Here is a 26,623-nt window from a genome sequence, read left to right on the forward strand (position 1 = left end):
CATATGATCTAAATTGTCCATGACATGTTTATTTTATTTTACTAATTTTTTGTGAATGCCATGTTTATTGTTAGTGAGTAGTTTATATGGGAAGGAATAGCATATAAACAAAATTATTGGTTAAAATCATATGGTTAATATTGGTAAAATATAAACAATCCTCTCTTTGAAAATCCAAATGGAATTCATCATGTACTATTTATTTGTCATACAGCATAAAATTTCCTTTTTTCAGAAGGTCTCGACGCACATGGCTATCAAATATTTTGATTTCCTAATACAGTTTTATTATTTTGGCCATAACTTTCTCGTTTGAGCTTAATTATAGGAACTCAAGAGGTTTTGAGAAATTAACTTAAAATTGGATGTAGTTAATGTAGTTTGAATTCAAAAATCCAAAGTATATACGGTGGCTTTAATGGAGATACATTAGTTTCTTTGCAGAATATTGGTCACCAACGGTCTATCTTATGATACACTTGCAAATGCATTAGGTTAAATGCTATATAAACTTTATAGATCGATAAGAACACAAATAACCCTCTATCATCCATTGTTGAATGCTTTGCCCAAAGCACTCACCCCTTCTCTCTTTGAAGTTTAGCTAATGGACAAGAGTACTAAAAATCACTTTTCAAAAGTGCCATGGAAGTAAATATTGCTTTGTTATTTATCCTTCATTCAAGCGTAACATGGTGCTCTAGCATTTATAAAGTCAATTAGACTGATATAGACCAATGCACACTAATACTTAAATCCTTGTTGATAACACTAACATAACACTTCAATTCAATTTGCTGCTGTTTAAGTATGCAATCTTATTATTCTATCGCTTTTAGAATGTTTGCTTCAGATAAAACAAGGGATACATATGTAGATATATACATATGCATGTATAGATCCTCTATCTCCCACTCACTCACTCTCTCACTCTCTCTGTCTCCCCCCTAACACACCCACATACATGCACAATCTCATCTTTTATATTTGAAAAAATTACTTAAATATCTCTTCAACTTAGAATTAGTTTTACTTAGTACCTCTCAAGTTTAAATATGGTCCCATCATCCATATTCTTTTATCTGAGCTTATAAAATTCCATTATGTGATGGTCATGTTGGACTGAAATACTCTCATGAGATGTAGTTTAGATGGAGAGGAGAGATGAGGAGGAATGGAGAGGAGTTCAGAGAGGAGGAGGAGGTGGTAGGAGTAAGTAAGCTTGGGACTAGGTTAGATGGAGAAGAGGGATAAGAATAACAATAGAATTTAGAGAGAAGGAGAAGAAGGTGGTGGGAGTAAGGTAGAGCTTACAGCCAGGTTAGATAGAGGAGGGATGACGATGGCAACAAGTTTAGAGAGGAGGAAGAGAAGATGCCGGAAGAGGAGGTGATGAAAGTGGGTGAGGCTCGGGACTAGGTTAGATGGAGAGAAGGGATGAGAATGGTAGTAGGGTTGATAGAGGAGGAGGACATGTTGGAAAAGGAGGAGGTGATGGAAGTAGGTGGGGCTTTAGTGGAACTCGAGACCAAGTTAGATGGAGAGAAAGGATGAGAATGGCAGTAACATTTAGAAAGCAGGAGGATGTATTAGAAGAGGAGGAGGTGATGGGACTGCATGGGGCTTCAGTGGGACCAAGTTAGATAGAGAGAAGAGATGGAAATGAGAGATATATAAGGATGGTGATGGGGTTTAGAGAAAAGGAGAAGGAGGTGTTAAAAGAGGCAGAGATGGTAGGAGTAAGGAGAGATGAAAAGAGAAGAAGAGAGGGCATCTTTTAATAAATAAACTATTCTGATGAGGGCAAAATTATTTATTATAGCAGCATCTTAAGATATGGATGGGGTTCGGAACTATGTTAAATTACTTAATTAACTTCAAGAATCATTTTGAAACTTTTAAACTCAAAGGGTAATAAGTGAAACTAGCCCTAAATTAAGGAGGTGTCTAAATAATTTTTTCCTTATTTTGATATAAAAATTTATACAACTATTATATTTTATACTAAATATGATAATTTATGCGACTGTTATATTTTATATTAAAGCAAGCCTCGTACATGTTGTAAATATATATATGTCTAATACATGATGCTACAAGCTATATTTAGAAAAGGATTTAACTACAATTCCTCAAAAAGAAAAGAAAAGAACTACATGCAAGGATGCATAATGCATTCCTACATGTATAGATGTTATTTCAAACAGAAGTGAACGGCAAGCAATCCAGATCATTATACATTACCAAGCCAGACTAGCTCTGGCAGTCCGCATTTAATATTGCCCTTTCTCAGTTTAATCTAGTACAAATTATATCTTTTAAACCACGCTCATGGGCCAGAAGAAAGGCCATCTTTCTAAAAGCACAAATCGAAGTTCCGATACTAATATTTGATATTTTTCCATTTTCTCTGGAGCATCTTCTATCGACTCACCTATAACACCTAGCTTCAACAGTCAGACATAAAATTCTTTAAAAGTTAAATTTTCATACTTAACGATTGCAATCTACCAAACATCAAAATGCAGAATAATCTTATAATTAGTGTCACTAGAAGATAGGAGGAGATGATGTCAGCATAGTTGGGTCTTTCATGCATGAAAATATAATAGGAGATAGTATATATCATACCTAATTGATGCAATGATTGCAAGTTAATATCTTAGGAGGTAGTGATACATATATTATACTTAGTCATTCCAATGTTATTGCAACATATACACATACAAAGGAACCAAAGTTTGATGTCACACTGTCACAAGATAAATAGGAAGAGATACCTAAATGGTGCTTCTTAGTAAAATTATGGGTTGCTAAAAATTTATCAGAGGAAACATTAGTGTCATGCCTTCCATCTCTCCCTCACATCGTCCCCTATATAACCTTTCCAAACGCGAGAGACGTCGTCGTGTCGCGTTGCGTTAAGGCTTGCACTCGTTCTCCTCTCTCTCCGCTCCTCCGCGTCTTCCAATCTCTCTCTCTCTATCTCCAATCCCCCGTCTCTCCGAGGCCGATTGGGGGAATCTCGCCATTGTTCCGAGATCTCAGCTCTCCGCAGCAATGGACCTTTCTTCGGGTCTCAGCTCGGTCGCTTGGTTCGAAAGATCGGATTTTTTTCATCTCCGCAGGCCCAGATCCTTTCATTTCTAATGCTTCGATCGAAAACACGGCAAAGGAAGCTCTTCTTGGTTCGTTTCCTTCTCTGGATCCTCGGATTCCATTTGTTTTTCTCTTTTTGCGATCTTCCGGTGAATCCCGATCGTTCTGATGCCAAAAGGAAAGCATTTGATTCTATCCGAGATCCTTTTCCCCAGGGTTTCTCAGTTTCCTTTGCAAGAGACTAGAATTTCGGGGCGTTTTTTCTATAAAAAAAGCTCCGAAGAGTTTCGGGGCGATTTTTCTATATAAAAGCCTCCCAAAGATCGGTTTATCTCCATTTGGTTCCTTCCAGGATTTCCCATCGGTTTCTCTTCGAAAGTTGATTCCTTTGAGATAATTAGGCTTGGAAACATACAGAGTCATGGACAAGGACAACTCCCCAATCCATGGCGGAGGTGGCGGCTTGCCACCCCATTCTTCTCGCTTCTCTGCTTCTTTCGCTGCATTCTCGAGCAAGTTCCCAGCGCCGGGCGATCCCTCGCCTTCCTCCTCCTCGCAGCCTAATCAGGAATCCTGCCACGACATCAGCCGCATGCCGGATCTCCCACCGAGAAACCCCGGCCACCGCCGAGCGTACTCAGAGATCCTCGGTCTCCCGGACGACATCGGCTTCTACAGCGACCTCGGTATCGTTGGGCTCCATGATGACGCCGATGAGGACTTGTTCTCTGCCTACTTTGACGCCGGAAAGTTTAATTCTCCTTTTGCCTCATCTTCGGGCTTGTCGGGCGGCGAGCCTTCCGGCTTGGCGGCAGCTCCTCCTGCTCCTTCGCAGACGGAGAAGTTGGCCTCGGCGGCTTCGAATGAGAGGCCAGGGGCTAGGCACCAGAATAGCCAGTCTATGGATGGGTCCCCCTCGGTTCTGCTGGGGTCAAGCGGTGAAGGACCGGGACCGACGCCAGCAGAAATGAAGAAGGCCATGACGGATGCAAGGCTTGATGATCTTGCTCTCGTCGATTCAAAGCGAGCAAAGAGGTTTGGCTGAACAATTGCAGTTTCTCTTTTATCTTGCTTAATGATATACCTCCTGCATTTTGACTAGATTGAAACCAAACGCAATTACGCTTGAGATATGTGCAGCATTGGATTTTAGTAGGTGTCAAATAGGTGCTACAATGTTAATCTCAGTGTTCCTAGGATACGAAGAACAAAGTATGGGGTGCTAATTTAGAGTATAGGCTACTACTTAAAAGGAGAAAATGTAGTGCACCCAGGAAATATCCATGCTTCCATGCTGCCGCTCTTCAATCTGCTTCCATGCCCGCTCGATGATCTTTAAGTGAAAAGAATCATGAATCCATGTGTCTTGATCAAACAAGATACACAAATTAGTTGCATTAGATCTTCCATGCTAGTTAATCTTCCTCAATTCCTGCAGATGCTAATTACATCTGCCGATGTTAAGAACTTTCAAGTTTGTTTTTCTTCATGGCAGGTTCATCATCATCATCTCTCATATACTATTGTATCTGTGAGTGTTGTTTAGTTATAAGAATCTTTTCTTCTAGCATATGTGAAATATGGTGATGCCAACTGTTGGTGACATCTTATTATACGACAACCTTGTTCTGTCTCATGCTTAGTTGTTGCTCATTTTTTTCTCTTCCGCAGCCTTTTCTTGTATGCGCATTCGGATCTACAGCTCCTTTCCATATTCATCATCCCTAAGCTTGTGCATCTTAACCTTGGCCGTTAATCCAAAAGCCCTAGATTATATGATGACTCTGGTGTCATTGACTCTGGTTTCATAGACTAATAAACATGAGACAAATTGCTGTTTAGTTTTGCTTCTGCAGCCATCTCACAATAGATAACTGTTTGTTCATAAGTTTCTGCTATTATTAGTCAGTGTTATTATTTTCAGGTAAACATTTCATTGTTCATGACATTACGAACAAATTTCATGTCATCTTTAGATAATAGCATAACATCCGCCCATTTTTATATAATGTGAGATAACCATTCTAAACTGAAATATGTAATTTGTAACTCTTCCATGATTGTGCATCTTACCACTACATACATATGCAAGTAGCATCCACCCCTATCAGATGCCTTTCAAAGAGCTCTTCATCATTATCTGTAACATTATTTTTGGGTAGATTTTGTTCATTTGTAACATTTCATGCTGTCTCATATAATCAGTTGATGAATAACAAGTCAATATGCCATCTTAAAATAATAAGCACAAAATTTTCTTCTCTTACCCAAATCATGATCTCTTGTACTGCAACATCTCTTCACATGTACCTCCTCTAGTTGATATGCTCTGTATTTTTTTTTGTGGATACAACTTTTGCCACTTTGGCTTTAATCCGAAGTGTATTGAATCTTTTGATAGACTCGTTTTTGTTTCAATGTTTTTGTTGGATTAATGAAAGTTTTGCATTCTTTCCGCACACTCTCTGTGGAGATCTCCCAAGGTGATGGAGAGATGTAGTGACCAACAAATCAAGTACACATTTATACACAAGTAAACCAATTAAGATTTAAGACCATGCTTCTTCTTAAAATTTCTTGGCTTATTTTACTTACTTTCTCTATGATGAATTGTCTTTTGCTGCTAATGTTGAAAGACATGCTCAACATTAAAGTTTTAAGGATCACGATATGTAGTTTCTACCATTATTTATGCATTGCACTTAAAGAGCTTCTAAGTTTTGAATTCAACCATAATAAACAGTGCATCTAGATGGGGAATGGTTGATTATGTTTTATTTAATATCTTAGTTGGTTATACTTAAAAAAAATGAGTCTTCTATGGTGCCAACCAGATAATTGTTCCATGTGCATTGTGTGCCGATGCTTCATTTGCCAAAACTCCTCTTTCTGCATATTTAGGTCCTTCATATAAGTTGTTTAGATACATAATGTCATAGTTGTTGCTCAGCATCTGTATTTTTTTTAAAAAAAACAAAGATATTGTTAATCTTAAAATGTGTTTAACCTACATTTATTTTTCCTGTTCTCAACTTTCTATGTGACGAGGATTTTGGTGGGATGGATAGGATTTGGGCAAACAGGCAATCAGCTGCAAGATCAAAAGAAAGGAAAATGCGCTATATTGTGGAGCTTGAGCAAAAAGTGCAGAACCTCCAAACAGATGCTACAACATTGTCAACTCAATTAACAATGCTACAGGTGTATACATCTCAGTAGTTGTTTCATCAAGTGTGTGTGTATATTAAAGTTGAAAGACACAAAAAAGAAATTCTTGGTTAGGCCAAAACTCAAAAGAAGAGAACTTGCACCATCCCACTCTTCATTATATATTATGACTTTAAGATTCAAGTGAGGGGCATTGATTAATCATATTGAATATTGAATGTCGGATCCACTTACGTATGCTTCTTCATTGGCAGCCAACAATGCAAGATATAAAGTTTATACTATTTGATCTTATGTAATTGTTAAAATCTAGAGTGTTTGATTGGATCTAGTTTTGCTATGCTGCTATATACTACTACTTTCAAGTCCCCAAAATTCCAAAGTAAATATATAAATAAAATGTTTTCCTTTAAGTTCGTAGAACTATTCCGTACTAATGAGAAGCTGGGAAATAGGAAATGCCATTTAAAAAATATGTAAGAAACAAAGGAGAGGAGAGATGAATATCTTGGCATGCATACTTTTCTACTATTAATTTCATTTTTTTGGCACTTGATTCATTATTCTTTTGACATGTTTTCTTCAAGCAACATTGTGTTCTCTATAAGCTTTTAGACAACTGAATTGATTTTATTTCCCAGGAATATTTACTAAGAATACTAATAGATAGGGAAGTGGGCTACTTGTTTCGTATAAATTGATTGTTCAGAGGTCGATTCTCTAGACCTATATATCCTTTATTGACTTGAGCAATTGTTGATGTTGCAATCTTATATTTTTCTAAGGATTGCCAAAATTACGCTACACACATGCATTGATTAGAAAATTCTCATATTGGCTTGTAATTACAGAGAGACACCAACGGTCTGACTGTAGAAAATAGTGAGCTGAAGCTGCAGTTGCAGACCATGGAACAACAGGTTCACTTGCAGGATGGTAAGTTTTATTATTATTTTTTTATAGCATTTGGTGCTGCGAATCTCTTCTTATCTCCTTCCTGGATATGCATTGCATTTTCATTTAGATGTTTGGTTTTCAGCATCAGTGTAGAATGTGGTTCCCCTCAAAAAAAAAGGAAATGCGGAATGTGGTAACAATGCACCTAGTTCTCATTTGATCCGTTATAATTTCAATCGTTCACTCATTATAGTAACAATAGTAACCGAGGAAGCAACACTTAAAGAAAACAGTGGTGTTTTAGAAGCTACTGTATATATTAAAGGATCTTCTTTTTTGCCACCGCTAGGAATATTAGACTATTCGACATTTTTGACACTCAGATTTTGTTTGCTTAGATATATCATGTCCTTCCTATTTTTAGTACCACATTCTTTTGACCACTTCATTTTTGTTCACATTCTTATTATCTTCTTCCTGGGTTTTCATTCATTATGCACTGCATTTTCATTCAGATGTTTGGTTTTCAGCATCAGCGTAGAATGTGTTTTCCCCACTAAAAAAGAAATACATAATGTGGTAGTAATGGACTTACTTCTCATTTAATCTGTTAAATTTCAATCCTTCATTCATTATAGTAACTACAGCAACCAGGGAAGCAACAATGACTTAAAGAAAATAGTGGTGTTTTAGAATCCACTTTATATGTCGAAGGATCTTCACTTTTGTTACTGCTAGGAATGTCAAGACTACTTGACATTTTTGACACTCAGATTATGCTTGCTTTGACATATTATCCTGCTTTCCAAAGCTTATGTTCTTTATTTGCTTAGCTTTAAATGATGCATTGCAAGAGGAGGTTCAGCGGCTGAAGTTGGCAACAGGCCAATTGATGCCGAATGGTGGTCCAATGATGAATTTTGGACCACCTTCATTTGGAGCGAGTCAACAATTCTACCACCATAACCAAGCAATGCAGTCACTCCTGGCAGCCCACCAATTTCAGCAACTCCACATCCACTCTCAGCATCAACGGCAGCTGCATCCACTTCAGCCTCTGCAGCAGCAGCAGCAGCTGCTGCATCCCCACCACCACCAGCAGCTGATGCACCCCCACCAGCAGCAGCAACGACAGCAGCAGCCACCTGTAGACCTGAGGATGAAGGGTCCAATGACTTACCAGAACAAAGGAGGGGAGGGCTCATCAGATGACAATAGCAATCAAAAGGAGTGATGAAAGATACTGAGAGTCAATAGCTATCCAATTCATATCTATACTATGTACCCTGCTATTTCATTAGTTATAGACTTTGAACAATTCTTTATATATGAAGTTCATTAAGTTTGATTACCTCTGCCAGGATCATATAAATGATGGTGACCTTCCAAAATACCAAACACCACTTTTTCTTGGTGTGGCTCGCCATTTCGGTAAATATGTTGTTTCGCATGATGATATTGTTGGTTCATGGATTCAGAAGTTGGCTTGGTGAAGCTATTTTGGGCTGGCCTGAATATAAGTTTGCTTTGTCAAGCATCTGAATGGCATTGAAAGTTGGTGACCTAGTTGGGAACTTATTTTATTAATCACTGTAATCATTCTTCTTTCTTGTTTGATATGTCGTATTGAATTTTTTTTAAAGCCAGCTGTTTGTACTCCAAGGGGTGCTTGAGGCTGTTTCCATCAAATGGAGTTTATCAGCTATAACCTCCTATATTTCATGAGGGATATGACCATTTGTGACAATGCCCAGTTCACCTTTACTATATTCATCCCTGCACTCTTTTCAACAATAGAGATACTTTCAGGTCAGGTTGGATTCAAACTCTTCGACATCATTTCTTATAGAACTATGTATGGCTTCTGGGTGGCCAACAGTTTGATGTATTTGATCTTCTGCAATTCACTTATCCACTGCCAATGGAGGTTTCCCATGACGGCAACCCTACAGACCATTCCAGCTGCCGCCTCACTGTCTGCCTTCCATTTTATCCACCTCCATTTATCTTGAGCCAAGCAAGTGAAGAGACATGGTCCATGTTTGGTTGGGATGGCTTATTTCACTGAATTAGTCAATTTTAGGGTTGCGAACAGCTTGGCGTCTAGTCAAATCCAAGCAACACCCAAATCCAAACTGAATGACACACAATTAGGTTTGCATTTTTCTTATCAGATTTGATTTGGATGACCCACTATTAGATAGTCAATAAATTTGATAAATTTCAGAAAATTACTGTTTTCTGTTTTTTTTTTCACTACTTCATTTTGGCCTAAACATCCTCTAAAACAGGTACCGGGCATCCAACACTACTGCATCTACCATCTGGATTTCATTATTTTCTTCTAATGTTACTCATCTTGTAATTGTGGATGGATGCTTCCCATGCAGGCCTTTGAAGGATATATATACGCCAAAAAAACCCTTTTTTATTTTGTAAATCTAGTTTCACTTGATCAAGACCAATATTTGTAACATTCTTCGCAAACTATACTTTTAATTATATTTAAACTGACAGTTTGTCTGTGAATCCAAAAGTAAATTGGCATGCAAAACAAGAACATGAAGCAGCCTTTCTGGAGAAATGAAGTATGTTTGATATATAAAATTTCCATGCATATATGCATGTACATCATTATCAGATCAGGTTTTTGTTTCAGACATAGATAACACCTAAACCTACCCCAATAAGCTATAGGATATTGAACTATCAGAAATATTTAACCAGGTTTCGTTTCTGAATTATTGGGTATTACTTATTGCCCTGCTCAGTTGTCAAATAATCCATGGCTCCATGTAGTTAAGTTGATGAACTTGTTCTATGACAAAGTCTCCTCAAGCCTGCCTTTCCTATGGACAAGATGCTTTACATTACTAACCTGATCATTGCTGCTGAAGATGGGGATCGAGCACTCGAAAGGCAAGGAGTATAGCGATCTTAATGCCCCCACTTTATAATCATAGAAGCAGGGAGGACCAGGATGTGGGTCACAGACTGACAGCAGGGAAGGAGATCATAAATTATCATGCAATAAATATTAAAGAGCCCTCCCTTTTTTTCTTTCTTTTTACAGAAAATTGAGAAGGGTGATATGATCGACATAACCTCGTTTTCCTGTAGCCTCTTAGTTCATTAAATATTCACAAATCCCTATCTCATTGTGATTCTAGACATAGCTTTTGAGACTGAAGATTTGATGCTAAATGCCTTGTTTGATTGCTTGCTTATTTATCTCGGCATGGACAAAACATCACACCACTTCATTCCCAAGCTTTTCTGATATAAATCATCGTATCAATACTTAGCCTTCACAAAACAAGGGGTCAACACTAGTACACATCATACACTTTCTCTGACTTCTGATATCCTATTATAGGACATCAAACTTTGCTGCTGCTTTCCATTAGATTGAGGTCAGGCTACTCATTGTTCATTAAGAGGCTGAAAGAAGCTTCATAGGATCCACATACTGTCTCTGTTCAAGAATTAACGCAGCACACTCCAAGGGGGAAGTTCATATTCTTGGACTAGGCAAAAATGCTCACATTCATCTCATATTCTTGGACTAGCCAAAAATGCACACATTCATCTTCCTATTTTGGCTTCTAATTAATCAGGAAAGAATAAAAGTGACCTTCCAACATGCAAAGCTTTAAACACTCTAGTTATAGATTCACAAAAAAATTGAGTAAACATAATGCTTTCGTAATTACAGGATTTCCATGCATAACCAAGAGAATGTAATACTGGTTTAGATTAATAAAAATGAACATTAATGGGAAATTTTCGCTGGATAATATTTATTAGCAAAACCAAAGAAACAGGAATACAGCAGAACCACTTACTTCTATTGATCTTGAATCTGCATCTCATTGTATTTAATAGCACCATCACGAGAGCCATAGCTGTCTATTAAGGTGGTGCTTGTGTAAATATTGACTCATCGCCCGAGTCTAGACTGTCTTTGGATCTGTACTTGTTGAAAATCATGTTTACCTGTTATTTTACATTAGGTCATGGAATTTCATAGTCCAAAGCAAGTAGGACTAGCTGGTTGGAGAAAACCACAGCAAAAGATGCCATGAAGAAAATAAGGAAACTAGAGAACTTCTAGTATGGAGAAGAACTTTCTAATTTCATAATTCTAGAACTAGTTGATTTTCTCAAACATCTAAAGAGTTTGTACATGGAATCAAAATTCTTTTTCAGAAACATACAGATTACAGTTCGCTCTAAAGTTATATGCAACCTGGTGGCACATCCAAATAAAGTATTATTGTGACAGCAGTGATATTTATCTAGTTGCTGAAAAAAGAAGGTTGCTCAAGAAATAAAACTTATAGACTTCTTCATGGTGTCCAGAAGATCATCACACAAAATTCCTGGGCAAGGAAATTTGAGGTCTTTCAATTCTTCTAGGTCATAAGCTTTTAGTAAAAAGAGGTTTACCTGAGAATACATTTTGACAACATATGAATCTAACAATGTGTTTCCACCCAAACACTAATTGGTCACCAACAAACTACAGCAAATGGTCAAAGACATAATGTTGATGAAGATTTGGTCAATCATTCGCATGATACTTGAATTATTTTTGGCCACTTGTCATTTATACGATAGATAATATTTGGGTAGTTAATTGTTGGAATTAACTCCTTAAAGGAAATTATCAGGAAAAGAGAGGGTTATTCATGTAGGCAACCGCTGATAACCACTAAGAAGGGAGTTTATCAGGACAAGAAACCATCCAAAGAGGGTAGTTGTTGCTGGAAATCACTACCAATTCGCATAATAATAAGGGAAAGAGGCTTCATTTGGACACACACTACAGACATAAAAACTCGACTATCCAGACGTTGCGGAAGGTTTCTACACATCGCCTATGCACCACGATGAGTGTGAGCTGACTCTGCATCCATAACATGGTCTAAAGTTCTCCAACACAATATCCCATTCTATCTTGAAGGAGATCGACCAGGCATCAAGACAAGTCCGCACCCTAAATTGTTATAGATTTATATCCCATTCTCTAGCACAACAACCGTTCCTCTCTGGACTCAACATTTTCTCAGTTCCACCTGAATGACTGACTTTTTGCAGTAGACAGCATACTGTCAGCCTCCAGCTAGAGTATGAGTACTACTTGGGAAGATTCTATATAAGTGTTCCATCTACATCAAATCTTTTATCTAGATTTACACAATCAGACAGGCTGACATGGACATGCTTATACATAGCATTTCCCCCATTTTAGGAAATGAAATACACGCAGTAACAAGAAGCTCAGAAACTTTAGGCAACACAACTAAGGCTACAAGACTCGACAGTTAATCTAAAAATATATATAACCAAGTCAGGGTATAGTCACAGCATAATTAGCTAAAGCTTACTTTAATTCCTCTGAAATTCCTTAACCAAGTATCAGTCAAAAGAAGAAAATGTGCATTCAGAATAAAATTATCTGAATGTTGGATGCAGCTATAGCAATTCTGTGATACCAATCTACCATCCCATTTTGACATTGCATCATGATATTTGGAAAGAGATAAAAACAATGAAAGATCATGATCGAGAAGTACAGAATGGATAGTGTTCATTGTCATGGCTGCTGAAGAAACTCTCTTGAACTATTTTTCCTCGACTTTTACACTACCATGTCTCAAAAACATGGTAACTGGATTGCAACAACATATAGCGGCTGTACCTGAAGACATGGTCTATAAGAGGGAGCAGAAAAAACACAAAACTACCCACAAAATGCGAGTATATATACCTACGTATGAATTGTAAATTAACGAAAGTGGCACGTTTCATAAGATAAATGCAACACCAAAAACAACATATTTTGTTTAATTAGAAATATGCGACTCACCAAACTAAAATCTACACTTCAAAGTAAACCAAAATTGAAAAGAGTAAAAGACTATTATGAAAAGTTCCACATGTTAGTCCTTGAGCTCCAAAAGAATTTTTCACCTGGAACAGGAACCAGGTGAAAGATGCACAACGTCTGGTTTTTAGATTCCATATTCTGGCCAAGCATGGCGCTTACAACAGGGAGGACCTCTTGGAATTTTGACAGAAAACAAGTTTGTACAATGTATACAGCACCACACAAGAATATAAATTGGGCAGTGCTGACTTCTAGCATTTGCATGAGCAGACAATCTTGAATGAGGGACCGATCATCTATGGAAAAACCACATGATTGCAGCAGTAAGCTATACAAGTTCCGCACCTCCACCAGTAAAAATATCCATCTGCAGAGTTCGACCATTTCCAGAAGCAAGAAAGCCCACAGTAGGTAGCGAAGAATCTGTAACCGATTCAATCTCAATAAAATTTAAGTCAAAAGCTCCACTACGCTTAAGGCTCAAGAAAAACACAAGAATAATCCATCCGAGCATTGAAATGGCCCAGTAATTACTCATTCCATGAATCAAATCCCAAGCTATGCAATAACCGACGATAATTCCCGACAAATGGCCAATAAAACTTGCTTGTGGAACAATTATGGACGTGAAAATTAATGATTCAAATGGTGCAAAGCTGATTGGCAGAGAAAGAAACCCAAATAGATTCAGCTTTGAAGATGGCTGCTTCGCTGCAAGGACCGTCATCCATCCAAACACCACACATGAGTAACCAACAGCTGTCACTCTCCTGAAATACTCCAGCTTAAACTTCTGAATCAGAATATGATAAACCCCCAAGACCAGCAATCCTGATAACATTACCAGAACTAGAGTATAATGGAGATAAAACTCTACACCAAGACCAATGTAGCCCAACTGCTCAACCACGCCAAGGCTCCAAAGAGCGCTCATATTAAAAACCAGATGAAGCATGCTGATATGGGAGAACGCAGATGTAATTATTCTCCAATAATGCCCTTCAACAGCTGTTTCATAGCTCAAGCCCACACTGGCATAACCGATGTTTTTCTTCTGAATGTAGAACCAAATTGCAGTGCATATTCCTATGATACAACTACTTGCAGGTTTTTCCCAAATCTCATACAAGAGTGGCTTCCCCATCTCTCTTTATCAACAAAATAATTGCAGACCAGGGCTCCAACGGATCTTCAGCCTTCTGCAAAGCCACAATCTACACCTTACAGCAGGAAAACGATATCTTTACACTTTCGCCCAAGCTATAAAAAGATGATAACAACAACAATAATCATGAAGTTTTTGAATTCTTCAAGCTTAATCCCACTAACCAATAAAATTCGAACAGCAAACACTTGATATCTTGCATATTAAGAAGTCCGACTTACAGCTGAGGTTTTCCTCGATCAATCTAGCACCCCTCAATTCTCAAAAATGTTATTCATACGAAGAAAAAAAGGGTTGCTATCTGAGGTCCAATTGTTCAAAAAAGGTTGAACAGAACTAGACTGAAAGAAAACATTTCATGATTCCAATCTATAACCACATTCCAGACTACATAAACAAAGCTCCGACCGCGCAGGCTCGAATTCAAAATCCTACATTCAAAACCCAAAATTGCGTAATATCAGTCGCAAAATCACGACTTCCAACCCCAGCACAAAACGTCAGTATTCGTGCTCTATATACTCTAACTTTCTTTGCATAATAAGCATCTCTTTAGCTGAAATTTCTCGAAATCAACACAGATTTCACATTCTTATCTACCGAACAACAAATTGAATTGGTTGATTGAGGTAATTAAACAGTTCGATTTTATGATTAAACATAGAAATAAGTTGCAGAGAAATCGTAGCTTTCAGTAGATCACAAGAATTCAAAAAGACAGAGAAAAAAAAGAGTTATTTCTATCTGATAGGCAAAGAATTGAAAAAAATCGCATCCCCTACCTTAGCGTAAGGACTCCAAAGGGACAAGAATCTATCGAAGCGTACGAACAGAGAAATCGGGAAGGGAGAAAAGGCGTCGGGGAAGAGAAAAAGAGAATCCAGGGTTTCCTGATTCGAGAAATGGATTGAAAGAAGAGGAGGGTTTCGAGATCTTTGCCGTACCTCGCGTCCAAAGTCCGCTGCTCGAGAACCGCCTTGCCCCAAATCCCTGGCTCTCTGTTCGTTCGGATTTTTCTACTGCTATTTCCTTCTACTTCTTTTGCTTCTTCCGGGAGGGCACCCAATCGTGTGATTATTCACTGCCGACCGTTGATCAGTGAACCGTCCAGGCTGACCGGGTTCGACCGGTCAGCGTAGGGCTACAAGTTTCGGTCAGCTAGCAGATGAGTCTCTGAACCATCATGAAAGCTTGGCTCATAAATAAGTCAAGTTTGGGCAACTTAAATTTATTTTAAGAAATAATAAACTAATTTAAACTCCAGCAAAAATGATGAATAAAACTTGTTCTTCTGATCGTAGTGTTGATACTTATAATTAGCCATATTCTGATTTTTTATTGGTAAATCTGCACACTTAATTGTTGCATTTATTGTAATAGTTATGGGTTGGATTTGTTTGTCTCCTTACTAAATTTCCTTAAGGTTTGAACTTCCGACATGTTGGTAGGGTGCTGGTATAATGTTTCACATATTGCCATAAAGACTTATGCTTATTTTTTCTATCAACGTGTTTTCGAACCTCAATGAACAAAATCAAGATGTTGTTATGTTTCCTTTTTACCTTCACTTCTTGCTTATTTTGCATAATACAATAGTTAGTCTCATATTGGATATGTTAAGAACTCTAGTGGTGCTTAGATACTTCTAGTTTTTCATTATGTGCCATGGTGTGGATAGAAACCGGCAGCTTAGACATCTATTTATTAAGCTTTTCTACGAGAGGTATGAACCGAAGAAGAAGAAAGAAACAAGTGGGAAAAGAGAGAAAACATCAATGACCTCTCAACTGAGATTCAACAAGAAAACAAACATCCTCTAATGTAAATGCTCCATAATTGGTAACAAGATTTGCCTACCCTTATTTACATAATCTGATGATGCGAGGTGAGCCTTTGCATGCTAAGGATATATATAGCAGTGCGGAACCAAGGGCTAATATCATTTATCGAACCTTATTTTATCAAGATCTCATATGCAAGATCTCACAACAAATGCGTACCATTTATTACTCTCTTGATAAAATCTAATTGAGGATATAATGGGTCTTGGTTATTCCTTGGGATAAATATGTTATCTTGTACTTGATAAGGTTAAACTTGGTTCATTGCCTCAATTCAATGCATGATATGGTGCATCGCATGACCGGCCTTCATTCACTCCCTCGCAAGTGGCATCTAAATTTTTGTTCATCCCCCTAAATAAGATACTATGAAATCTTTCCTTTGCTAGCTACAGTGATTTAGTAATGTACCTAGGGTGCTTGGTCTTGGTGCTTAATTTCCCTCACATTTATGCATGATATAGCACAATATATGATAAGTCTTGATTCACTTTCTTCCAATGAGATACAAATTTTGTTCATCTCCCCACACCAAAAGCCTATGTAGTATTTTCTCCTTGATGGCAAAGATATAATCCTAACCTAGATATGGCTTTAGCGAAAATCTATGCATGATTTCATGCACTATTTTTTCAATCTTGATTCACTGCATTCTAGTGATGCGTAAATTTCTGTTCATCCTCCACAAAGGAAGTAATCTTGTAGTAGATACATTTAGTCCAAATCTTGTCCCTTGCATTTATGGATGCAATTGCTTTTGGTTCACTCCCTCTTATTAAAATGTAAATCTATGTTTATCTTTCCATATTTTGATAGAATTCAATATGGTTGACTCTTACAACTTTATAAGGGCAAGTGGTAAATAAGATAAAATGCATGATACCAATCATATTTGATATCCCCTCTTATGGGCAATGGATGCTCTTAAATTACTGTTGCCTGGAGAATCATCTAATCAAATTATTTGCAAATGTTGTGATGATAAAACCTATCCACTTTTGTCAAGTGATGATCTCTTAATGTATAGCGTAAAGTCCTTTACTCTATCTGATTCAATAAGAATTCTCCTAATATGGTTTACTGTTTAGCTGGCATTTTCTGTCATTTGATTAATATTTTACTTGCTATATACTGTTCTCATTCTCATGTTCACAGAGGCATTACTCAGTGGACATACATGATTATAGCTCTCTAACACACTCCGTCCTATTAAAAATATAAATCTCATCTCATCATCCCATGACAAAATAAAATCTTGTATATAATTTGATTTATAATTTTCTTTGTTGAAGAATTTCCGGTTACTATCATATGTTTCCCCTCTTTCACAACTAAAGCAAACACTACTGATGAATCCAATTCATTGCATCCTTCCCACTAATAACTTTTCGATGAAGGCTGACAATCATCTATTGCCGGGAAGTGGTGATTAGAATTTCACAAAAAGAAGTCCCTTGGTGCTCACTGATCCATCAAACTGCCAAATTAATGAGTCTCCTCTGGACATTGTTGAACGAGGCACTCCCACAACAACCACATATTTAGTTATTTTGCCAGATAATTAAAAGCTAATTAAAATGGGAAAAAAAAGATATGGAATGTGTGAAATAGAGCTAGGCTTAGATTAATTAACTGCTCTCAACTGTTGGTGAAAAATGGTAGCCCTTGATGAGGAGTTGGAATTTGGAGAGAGGCAATGGGTTACTATGGCTGTGGATTCCATGGTCTTCATTTGCTATACTCATGCCAGCCCATTTGCCTCATGATGTACCTCTATAACAGGCTGCAGCAAACTGAAGGGAAAACAAGTGAAGACAACCTACTGCTGGAATTTATCACCAAACATCCCAGAGTCAGCATTAGCTATTGTAGGCTCAATTACATGACTACCAAAAAGACTGCTCTGTGAGAGCTTGTTTACTTCACTAACCATAATCTGTAATATAGAATTGATCAGTCCAAAAGTAAACGTCTCTGCTATTTTATCTGATGTCAAGCTTGCATTAATAACTCCTCCCATAGTTTTTTTTTTTGTTGTTTCCAATATCTCCTCTCTTTGTCAAGAGTATTCAAAGGACATACACTATATAATCAAATTTTCTCTGAGAAAAAGAAAATAATATACTATATGCACTCCTTAGAAGAGATCCCCCATTAAAGACGCAAAGACCACCAGTGCAGCCAAAGCCATTAACAGAAGGCTAGCACGAGGGCGATGGCCATCTCCTCTCGGAATTTCATCCGGCAACGAGCATTCCCCCCCATTGAAGAACACCCTCGTCGGAAACCCGTCCCCACCGGGAATGTCTATACCCGGCGTGTGCCGTTTCGTGAATGTTATCACCGATTGCTGCTTGCCGGGCAACCTTGGATCCTTCTCCGGGTTCTTCCCATCAGTCTCCGGCAGTAGGTAATTCAGACCCTCCAAGCCTCGGAAGAAGATGGTGTTTTGGGGTGTTGTCAACTTGGTCCCGTTGAATGAGTACACCTTGTCAAAGCCATCATAAGCTCTCGGCATCTGAACCGCTGAGAACCAGTCCCTGAAAGTGTACTCTTCCCAATTGAATATGGTGATCCTCGCCGACCATCCGTTCCGGTAGTCCGAAACGATGTGCCAGTTGATGCTAACTCCACAGGTATCCCAGCAAGGCATGGGGTTCGGCAGATCGAAGTGTTTGATCTTAGCCCAAGCTTTGGCCTTGGCGGTTCTGTTCTCTGATGGAAGCAGGAGAGCCTCCGGCGGCAGCAATGCCGCACGAGCATCGGGGTCGCAGGTATCCGTGTCGGGGCAGCCGCAAGCGCAGGAGCTGCATGGGACGACCGAGTCGTTGTAGTAGGCCGAGAAGGAGACGCAGCACCGTGATTTCTTCGGCGCGGGCCTTGATATGTTGCAGACCACCTGCCAACTAGCAATGGCGTAGCTCTTGGCCATGAGACCGCTCGGGTCCGGGAACTCCATTGGGCTCACCCTGAAGGGAGGGCCGCACGTGTACTCCGGATTGAGCTGGCCGGTGATCTTCCAGTTCTGAGGAGGATACAGTGCGGTCCGGTTGAAGTCCGGCGGCATCTTGAACACCTGAAGCTGAAAGACGGCCTTGGACTTGGTTGTGTCCATGGTTGGTGGTAAGAGGGTGCCATTCTTACAGCAATAGGGTATCTTGCCAATCTGCGTGTCGTTCGCTCTCTCAGGAGGGAGGTCGGCGATGATGGGCTTCTTCTGGCAGCTCATGACATTGCTGAAGTCGAAGTTCTTGTAGTACTTCCCGGCCTCGCCGTAGATGCATTCCGATGGATCATGCTTGAGGGTGTAGGCTCCTCTCATGGTGTTGATGAACTCCCCGCGCTTCCACTCCCATGTGAGGTTCCAATTGTCGAGTCGGCCGAGGGGGTGGTTGCTGTCGAGGCTCACTTGGGCAAGGTAGTTGTTCTCGAAGGCCTGGAGCACATCGTAATCGATGGTGAGGTCGCCATACCGGCGAGGCAAGAACTTGGTGGGTGCAAGCTTCTTGCTCTTGGATTTCTTATCCTTGACGCAGCACACATACATCTGGCTTCCTGCAAATCAATGAGCAGAGAACGAACAAGTTCCTACACTATCTCAATGCTAAATTTCCCAACTGAAAAAGGATAAACATGGATTCGGTAGTTCACTTTGGATCCTTATCTCTTCAATCAGATATCCTCAGGTCATGCTAGAATGCCTGCATGCAGGAAAGCTATGAATTTTTAAACTACCATATGTTTCTGGTTTGCGTCCGCAATTTTCCATCTTCAACCTTAATTCTAAACTACTTGAAAATTTTCGAAATACATGAAATGCTTCAATCCATCATCACCCCCATCCTAGTGCAAACTTTGTATTTCTATCACCGAAAACATGCTAGTTATATATGAATACCTGCATCTAATTACTGTAATCAATAATTCTACTAATTTTTGATGCATTTTATTGAACCATTAGGATGAAATCTCGAGAGCTATGCATCAGCAATTATCTGTAAACAGTTCAATTTATGAATTACATTAATTATGCGTAGCATCATCATCGAGCACTCATAAGTTATCAAAAATTAAATTATACTCTTTCTGATTATATATATATATATATATATATATATATATATATATATATATATATAAATTTTTTTCTTTTTTTCCCCCCCTCCTCCCCTAACTTTTCCCAGACTGTCTGCCTTCAACCCAAATTATGAATTCATCCTTTTCTTAAGCTGATGAATCCTAAAATCCCAAAGAAGAATCAACACCAACCGGATTTCCTTCAAATCTACGTAGAATGCTTCAACTCATCATCCCTTTTCAAATCCTTCTTCCATCCCATGCAACAACAAACCAATAACTCGTGGTTCTAAATGTGATGCTTACCTTTACGAGTCGCCTTCGGACACTTGAACCCTTCGTTCTGCAGCTTGATCGTCTTCGGCATCGGTATCCCCGGCGGCTTCACCCCAAACTGCGTTCCCGAGATTTCGATCTTCACCATCATCTGATGCAAGTCCCCCGCAGTATCAACGGCATCCAGCAGATCGGCCTGCGGCGACCCCGAGAAGGATGTGCCATTCTCCACATGCGCAGGGAAGTCGGTCCCGTCGGTTATCACCGCCCCGGAAGCAGACACCAGGATCTCGCGGTGCTGAAACCCGACGAAGATATTCCATGACTTGAGTTCCTCTGTCATGGTGTTGAGCACCGTGGCGGTGGACCTGAAGGCGTAGGCTTGGGCCGTCGCATTCTTCACATAAGGGTATTCCCGCTCTCGATATAGGAAGTCATACGTTATGAAGATGCCATTGCAGCTCTGTGCAGCCTTTGGCAGCTGCACGGATTTGTCATCGCCACCTTGGTCGTCCTCGTAGTCTTGGGCTAGCACGCTGGTGTGAATTAGAAAGGAGAAGAAGAATGCCGCGAAGAGAAGGGATCTCCAGGGCGGCATTCTTCTTGGGGTATCTCGGAACTGGTGATCTCAGAGGGGGAGGAGATGATGAGACATGGTGGGATTTGAGCTTGTTGGGTGGTGGGAGCCGGGTGACGGGTGCTTGTGGTGTATGGTCTTTGTGAGGGGTTTTTGTTGGGCTGGCGCTGCTCTGTTGTGGCTTCTCGTTGCAGATTTGCCAAAGAAAGGCTACTGCTTGGTTTCTGAGAAGGAGATGAAATGGAGGAGTCGGGAGAAGACCCGGTCGGCTCGGTTCTCCTCCTCTGACGTTCAACCAACAATTACGAGGGAACAGTCGCCAACGGTCCTCTACGTCTTTTTTACTATTAATTTGCAACCTCAGCACGTGCAAAGCACATGAACGAATCAAGAGGAAGGAATATGATGCATTCAAAAGGCTATAACCCAAACAATAGAATCTTTTTACTTAGGGTTTTTTCCCTCATCTGATACTTAGTTTCAGGTAATTGTCCATATATTACAATGTTCCAAGATGAAGTTCATTTGATCTTTCTTTTTGTTTTTATTTGTTCTTTTTCTTAGGGCTGGATTGCCGCAGAGGGGCAAGTGGTGGTGGTGGTGTTGGAAAGGTTTGAATTAGAAATTTTTCTTCCTCTTGAGTCTAGTGTAGTGGCATTGGATCGATTTAGGAATCACTAATGCCTTGCACAGTAGGCTACAATTTATTTTTTTTTCTAGTGAAAGTACGTAGGCTACAAGTTATTTGAGTCAAGTTGATTCGCTTTTGAAACCAGTAAATTAAAATGGATTGAAGAGACTTGACCTCAAAGTTGGATCAATCAAGATGCCAAATTAGATTGCAGACATTACAGCCTAAACTATTTGTATTTTTAATATAATTTTTCTAAAATATCTTTTTAATATATATATAGCACATTGGGCCTAGTTGTTGGTGGATAGAAAGCCACATCCTATACTGCGTACACCATGTGGCCGCGCACATAAATAATCACACAGCTTGTTCCTGTAACGGTGCACCGAATGAGCACTTGATGAATGAAACTCACAAAAATCAGCAGTTGTGATTGGTTGCATGCACGATCACATGGTATATGTGTAGGGTATAATTTCTCCAAAACTAGGACAAACCCAGTACAAACATGTATAGTGATAATATAAGGAAAAATAGAAAGACACCTAGCATCCCATATCTAGAAAAAATTATTGCATACACTACGTGCATAGTTGTATACGCTGGTGCACACCACTAATCTCCAAAGTGTATTGTGATGGGCGATCAATGAGACGGATGATGGATGGAACTCATACTCGTCCATCTCGTGATTGGTGCCTTGTACCAGTATGGTCATACATGCAGTGCATACAATAATTTCTCCACACCTAAGAGTTTGGGTTGTATCCTCTGTGCGAAAAAAAAAAATAAATCTTCTTTCGCAATGTTGACCATTAGATAGCACCATGAATAGATCTCAAAGCAATCTGATCACAAATTTCAACGCAACCATTATGTGTGGATTCGCATAAAGACAGGTGAACCCTTCTTTCACACGAAAGAAGAGTGCATAGTGTTATCCTAGGCTTAAAAAAACAAGAAAGGAAACAAGAAGCACCAACGATCCATATCTTAGTCTTATTTCAAAAGAGTCATTTTTCCATCCCTAACCCACGACTTCAGTTTGGATTGGACATATTTATTTTCTATTTAGTCCAGCACCGGAAGCTAGTCAACTTAATCTACTTAGAGTATGTTTAGATGATTGGGCTGAAAATCCTATGAAATTTATGGGTTTAGCCAGTACAACCAGCAAAAGACTAAACCTATATTCATAAATATCCAGAAGTAGTTTTGGAGTGGGCTGATCCGTATCCCAAAAAAAGATAAAAAAGATATGCTAGCGATGATAGAGATGTAGAATTCTTTTGCAAGGGTTTTGTTAATCTCTTTGTGCTTATGGTCATGCCTTGTGCCTAATTCATTGCAACATTGCTAAATCGGCTTAATGGAACTTTAAAATAGTAAGTGATGATAGAGAGAGTTCAACTTTCATTTCTTCAGAAAAATCAGTTCGGTCATTCCTGCTGGTCATAGATTTCTATGGATCCTCAATACTTTATAGGAGTTGAGACACAGACTTGCCTTCTAATGGACCAATCATTTCATGCAAGAAAGGTAGGTGGTTTTTGCCTTTCTACGTTTAAAAGCAGTTTCAACTGTGCGCCCACAACTTCCTCACCCAATTTGTTTGTTTGGATTATAATATAACCATTTGTCGCGTGGAGGCCACTGGCCCTGGAGTTCATAGTCTATGCCCATGTCATGGGAATCTCCTGCATATGAATCGACTTTGCCCAGGCCAATGGCTCTTCTCCCTTGGACCTTTCTTTTAGCCCTGCGGAAGAGAATGCTATCATCTATTGATCTCTTGGTTTGATGGTGGATCTAGTCAATGGGTTGAAGGGGTCCACAAAGGTGGAAGATACATGGACATTTGACAAAGGGGGATGTGGAGACTTCTTCCTGGCCTAGGTTTTTCTTACAGAATTGGAATGGAAGGAATACCAACTGAATTCTAGGTGAGGAGAGAAGGAAAATTGAGATCCTCATTCCGGAGCTTCGGAGATTATCAACTGCTCTAATTGGAACCCTCATCTGAGCCTAGATATTTTTTGAGACAATGATCACATTATAATGATTTTCTTATTTTTGAGAAAGCGTATTGATATTATATTAATGGTCTATATTTTGTTAGTTTTGGATTGCAGTGAGGCTACCATTTTAATTTTATACTTGGGAGAGGTAATTTTTTCATTTTAATTTGTAGCTTAAAAGTTATTAATGACAGCATGGTTATTAATTGCTTTAAAAGATATCGTGACAATAACCAATCGATTCATTTGTTTCTGTTTAATTAATATACTCTTAACTTCTCGGCAATAAACTTACATCACCTTTAATGATGACTCACTTCATGAAACTTTTAGTTGGACCGAACTGGGTTGTACACCAATCCAACCAGAACAACATGGTCCATGCTCCCTTTTCTTTTCTCTTTCCCTTGTCCGTCTTTAGCTATGTTGCTTGTTGGTTGGTCTGGTCCACCAGATCAGCAGTAGACCTCGTGCAACCAATAATTTTTTATTATACTTCTACAAAAACAACTTCATAAAGCTCATTTTCTATATATACAATATATTTAACGACTCATGGTTTTCCATGAGAAAACCTTCATATTCTTAGCGAGCTCATGACTTCTCTACGTCCACAGTTTTCCATATTGGTGAACTTTTGATAAAAACTTGTAGGCTCGCGAGGGCCTCATCAAGGGGGCTGGTGATCAAGTAGGAAGCAGCAGTGGATGGTTGGTTTCAAATGGAAGGGACATGGTTGGTTTTATTGCTGATAGATTTGATCTAGTAATCCTAAAATCTTGGTCTATGGGAACCTGGACCCAACGTTTTTGATAATCTCTAGAAATCAGAACAGTTAATGCATGAGTTCAGTTGTAAAAAGCCTCCTTCTATAGAGCAAGCTTTTTCACCCTCTCCAGCGTCCATACCAGACCTGATGCAACTTGGGAAGTCCGGAGAAGCCCAACTTATCTCACAGACGGGATAGCTGTCTTGCGATTTGTCGCCAAAGAACATTTATTGGTGAAAACATAGAGAGGACGTACTGCTCATATTAAAGTATATGTAATCTATAATGTGCTCATGACATGCTACAAGACCGATAACAAATAACAAATAACAACTATACATGGCACGCACCCCCACACCGACCACAGATATCATGCATCCATCCACCTCCTCACCTCAAGAACAAGGCAAAAAAGACCCCAAACCCCAAGGAAAATCCCATATCCGATGCTCCATGAACTATCCTCCCCTGCCAAGTCGAGCCCATAAAAGATGTTCCCTACTGCACAAGCAATGGCTGCTCTTCCAACCCAGAAGTGATACCAATTCCAGTATCTCCTCACCTTAGCGTCCTTCTTAGGCCGGGCAAGAAATGCCATGACCTGGAAAAATAATTACCAATTAAATCATGGTGATCAGCAGAAAATAGAACCCAAATCTTGGATCACTAGGCCTAGCCTACTGAAATGTTGCATGGAAAAGAAAAAACAAAGACTATATATATACCTGGAGGCAGCCGAACACCAGGATGAAGATACCGAGGTTCTTGTGAGTGTCTATGTCGCCTTCGCCTTCGTCGTCATCGAGTTTAAACCCGAGAATTATACCAGCAACTCCGAGAGTGAAACCGATCCCCTGGATTGAGATGTGTGAGTAGAACCAGAATGGATCGAACTTCTTGAAGTATCGGGCCATCATCATCCCTATTGGCATCAGGACTCCCCATCCTAGCATGACCAGTATGCCGTGCTTCTTTTCGAGATCAAAGCTCGAAGCATCTCCCTCTACCACATCTCCTGTGGCTCCTCCTCCATCCTCATCCTTCTCTGCACACACAACACCAAGGCAATCATGATCACCTTTTCTCTGTAACCTGTTGCTCATGTTATGTGTTTAATTAAAAAAATTGTTGTGTGGAAGCATCAACCCTGGAGTTTGTCCGATCAACCATATATATCTGATGGTCTCATGCGACGCCATGCAAGTGTCCATCGATCATACAAGAATTGAATGAGATCGATGCAAGATGCATGGATGTCTGTGCATGCTCGCATGATATATATGCATGCGTGCGTCCGTTAATCTCCAGCCTTCTCGAGACCATCATGCAAGGTGGCAAGTCGAATTAATCATGGATAACATAGCTAGCCAGCTGCCTAAGCGTACTCAGTACTCACCACCGTCGCCGCCGCTGCCGCCGGAAAGATTGATGGAACCTGATGCCATAGTCCTGTGCCTTGGCAAGTAGCCGTCGGACGAGGGCAGGTTGTTCTGAGGCCCCACCGCATAGATCAGCCTCTGTGGAGGCTGGGCACCGTTGAGTTGGAAGGCGAGGAACAGCCGGGAGCCCTGCGCCGTGATCAACGACCTGCCCGGGACTGGATCTAGGCTCCCTTGGTCCGGCGGACACCGCTTCGAGCTCGTCCCACCAAGATAGTATCGCTTCACAATCCCTGGGCCACTGCTGGTGATCCATCCGGCAATCGCGCTGCTGCCGACCATGCTGCCGTCACTCGAGAACCCGATTGCGATGTACGATCCGGTGTCGGGCGCCGAGAGGACGTAGCTCCATACATTGGAACCTGCGTTCTCGTACTGCATGTCCGCGATGAATTAAAGCAATTCCACAATGTAAGATCATAAATGGGAATTAATGGAGTTGAGAGGAAGCTGTATACCCTTAGAATGAAATCTTGCGAACTCCATGCAGAGAAGCATTTGAGGGAGGATGTGTTGAAAGGGATGAGATGGCTGACACTTAGCTTGGAGGAGCAGGAGTCTGATTGGGATTTCACAAGGGAGGTGAAAGTGAAACCAAGGAAGAAGAGGAAGAGTGTGTGGAGGGAAGAAGCCTTCTCCATCTCCATCACTTCTCTATCTTACTCCACTCGTCTTAGGAGCTGGGATCGATGGTGGGATCCTGGGTTGTGTTGTGATGTTTATAGGCGCCAGTAGATTTGAGCAGCTGGAGAGCAATTTTTTAGTGAAAG

The 26,623-nt window shown here is 39.8% G+C and overlaps 4 protein-coding genes across 13 annotated transcripts; 1 reads left to right on the plus strand and 3 right to left on the minus strand.

Annotated features, from left to right (window-relative positions):
- Positions 1 to 2,271: 2,271 nt before the first annotated feature.
- LOC103706037 (transcription factor RF2a-like) lies at positions 2,272 to 13,541 on the plus strand. Its single transcript, XM_008789990.4, has 5 exons — positions 2,272 to 4,134; positions 6,168 to 6,300; positions 7,119 to 7,203; positions 7,998 to 8,409; positions 8,526 to 13,541. Exons 1-4 carry the CDS (start codon positions 3,521 to 3,523, stop codon positions 8,396 to 8,398), a joined length of 1,233 nt encoding a protein of 410 aa, XP_008788212.2. The 5' UTR covers positions 2,272 to 3,520; the 3' UTR covers positions 8,399 to 8,409; positions 8,526 to 13,541.
- On the minus strand, positions 13,061 to 15,313 carry LOC103706034 (RHOMBOID-like protein 13). Of its 10 annotated transcripts, none has more exons than XM_039114403.1 (3): positions 15,167 to 15,273; positions 14,444 to 14,653; positions 13,061 to 14,256 (listed from the first exon to the last, which is right to left on the minus strand). In XM_039114403.1, exon 3 carries the CDS (start codon positions 14,199 to 14,201, stop codon positions 13,386 to 13,388), a length of 816 nt encoding a protein of 271 aa, XP_038970331.1. In that variant the 5' UTR covers positions 14,202 to 14,256; positions 14,444 to 14,653; positions 15,167 to 15,273; the 3' UTR covers positions 13,061 to 13,385. The 10 variants fall into 10 exon arrangements, with proteins under 10 accessions (XP_038970331.1, XP_038970326.1, XP_008788204.1 ...); XM_039114398.1 differs by having other exon boundaries at positions 14,387 to 14,653; XM_008789982.4 differs by having other exon boundaries at positions 13,061 to 14,271; positions 15,167 to 15,272.
- Positions 15,314 to 17,979: 2,666 nt separating this feature from the next.
- LOC103706115 (COBRA-like protein 10) lies at positions 17,980 to 21,108 on the minus strand. The gene is made up of 2 exons (XM_008790121.3): positions 20,447 to 21,108; positions 17,980 to 19,618 (listed from the first exon to the last, which is right to left on the minus strand). Exons 1-2 carry the CDS (start codon positions 21,012 to 21,014, stop codon positions 18,201 to 18,203), a joined length of 1,986 nt encoding a protein of 661 aa, XP_008788343.2. The 5' UTR covers positions 21,015 to 21,108; the 3' UTR covers positions 17,980 to 18,200.
- A 3,563-nt stretch (positions 21,109 to 24,671) lies between these two features.
- On the minus strand, positions 24,672 to 26,623 carry LOC103706036 (cytochrome b561 and DOMON domain-containing protein At3g07570). The gene is made up of 4 exons (XM_008789988.3): positions 26,312 to 26,623; positions 25,811 to 26,228; positions 25,140 to 25,459; positions 24,672 to 25,015 (listed from the first exon to the last, which is right to left on the minus strand). Exons 1-4 carry the CDS (start codon positions 26,498 to 26,500, stop codon positions 24,785 to 24,787), a joined length of 1,158 nt encoding a protein of 385 aa, XP_008788210.2. The 5' UTR covers positions 26,501 to 26,623; the 3' UTR covers positions 24,672 to 24,784.

Source organism: Phoenix dactylifera, chromosome 1 (genome assembly GCF_009389715.1).
Source record: "Phoenix dactylifera cultivar Barhee BC4 chromosome 1, palm_55x_up_171113_PBpolish2nd_filt_p, whole genome shotgun sequence".
Lineage (NCBI taxonomy): Eukaryota > Viridiplantae > Streptophyta > Magnoliopsida > Arecales > Arecaceae > Phoenix > Phoenix dactylifera.

Coding starts and splice junctions, on each gene's coding strand:
- LOC103706115 (XM_008790121.3), bottom strand. CDS start 21,014: ATGCCGCCCTGGAGATCCCTTCTCTTCGCGGCATTCTTCTTCTCCTTT. Junction 19,619..20,446: donor TCCGAAGGCGACTCGTAAAG/GTAAGCATCACA, acceptor ATTGATTTGCAG/GAAGCCAGATGTATGTGTGC.
- LOC103706034 (XM_008789983.4), bottom strand. CDS start 14,201: ATGGGGAAGCCACTCTTGTATGAGATTTGGGAAAAACCTGCAAGTAGT.
- LOC103706036 (XM_008789988.3), bottom strand. CDS start 26,500: ATGGAGATGGAGAAGGCTTCTTCCCTCCACACACTCTTCCTCTTCTTC. Junction 26,229..26,311: donor CGCAAGATTTCATTCTAAGG/GTATACAGCTTC, acceptor GCGGACATGCAG/TACGAGAACGCAGGTTCCAA. Junction 25,016..25,139: donor TGGTGTTCGGCTGCCTCCAG/GTATATATATAG, acceptor TTATTTTTCCAG/GTCATGGCATTTCTTGCCCG.
- LOC103706037 (XM_008789990.4), top strand. CDS start 3,521: ATGGACAAGGACAACTCCCCAATCCATGGCGGAGGTGGCGGCTTGCCA. Junction 4,135..6,167: donor GATTCAAAGCGAGCAAAGAG/GTTTGGCTGAAC, acceptor TGGGATGGATAG/GATTTGGGCAAACAGGCAAT. Junction 6,301..7,118: donor CTCAATTAACAATGCTACAG/GTGTATACATCT, acceptor TTGTAATTACAG/AGAGACACCAACGGTCTGAC.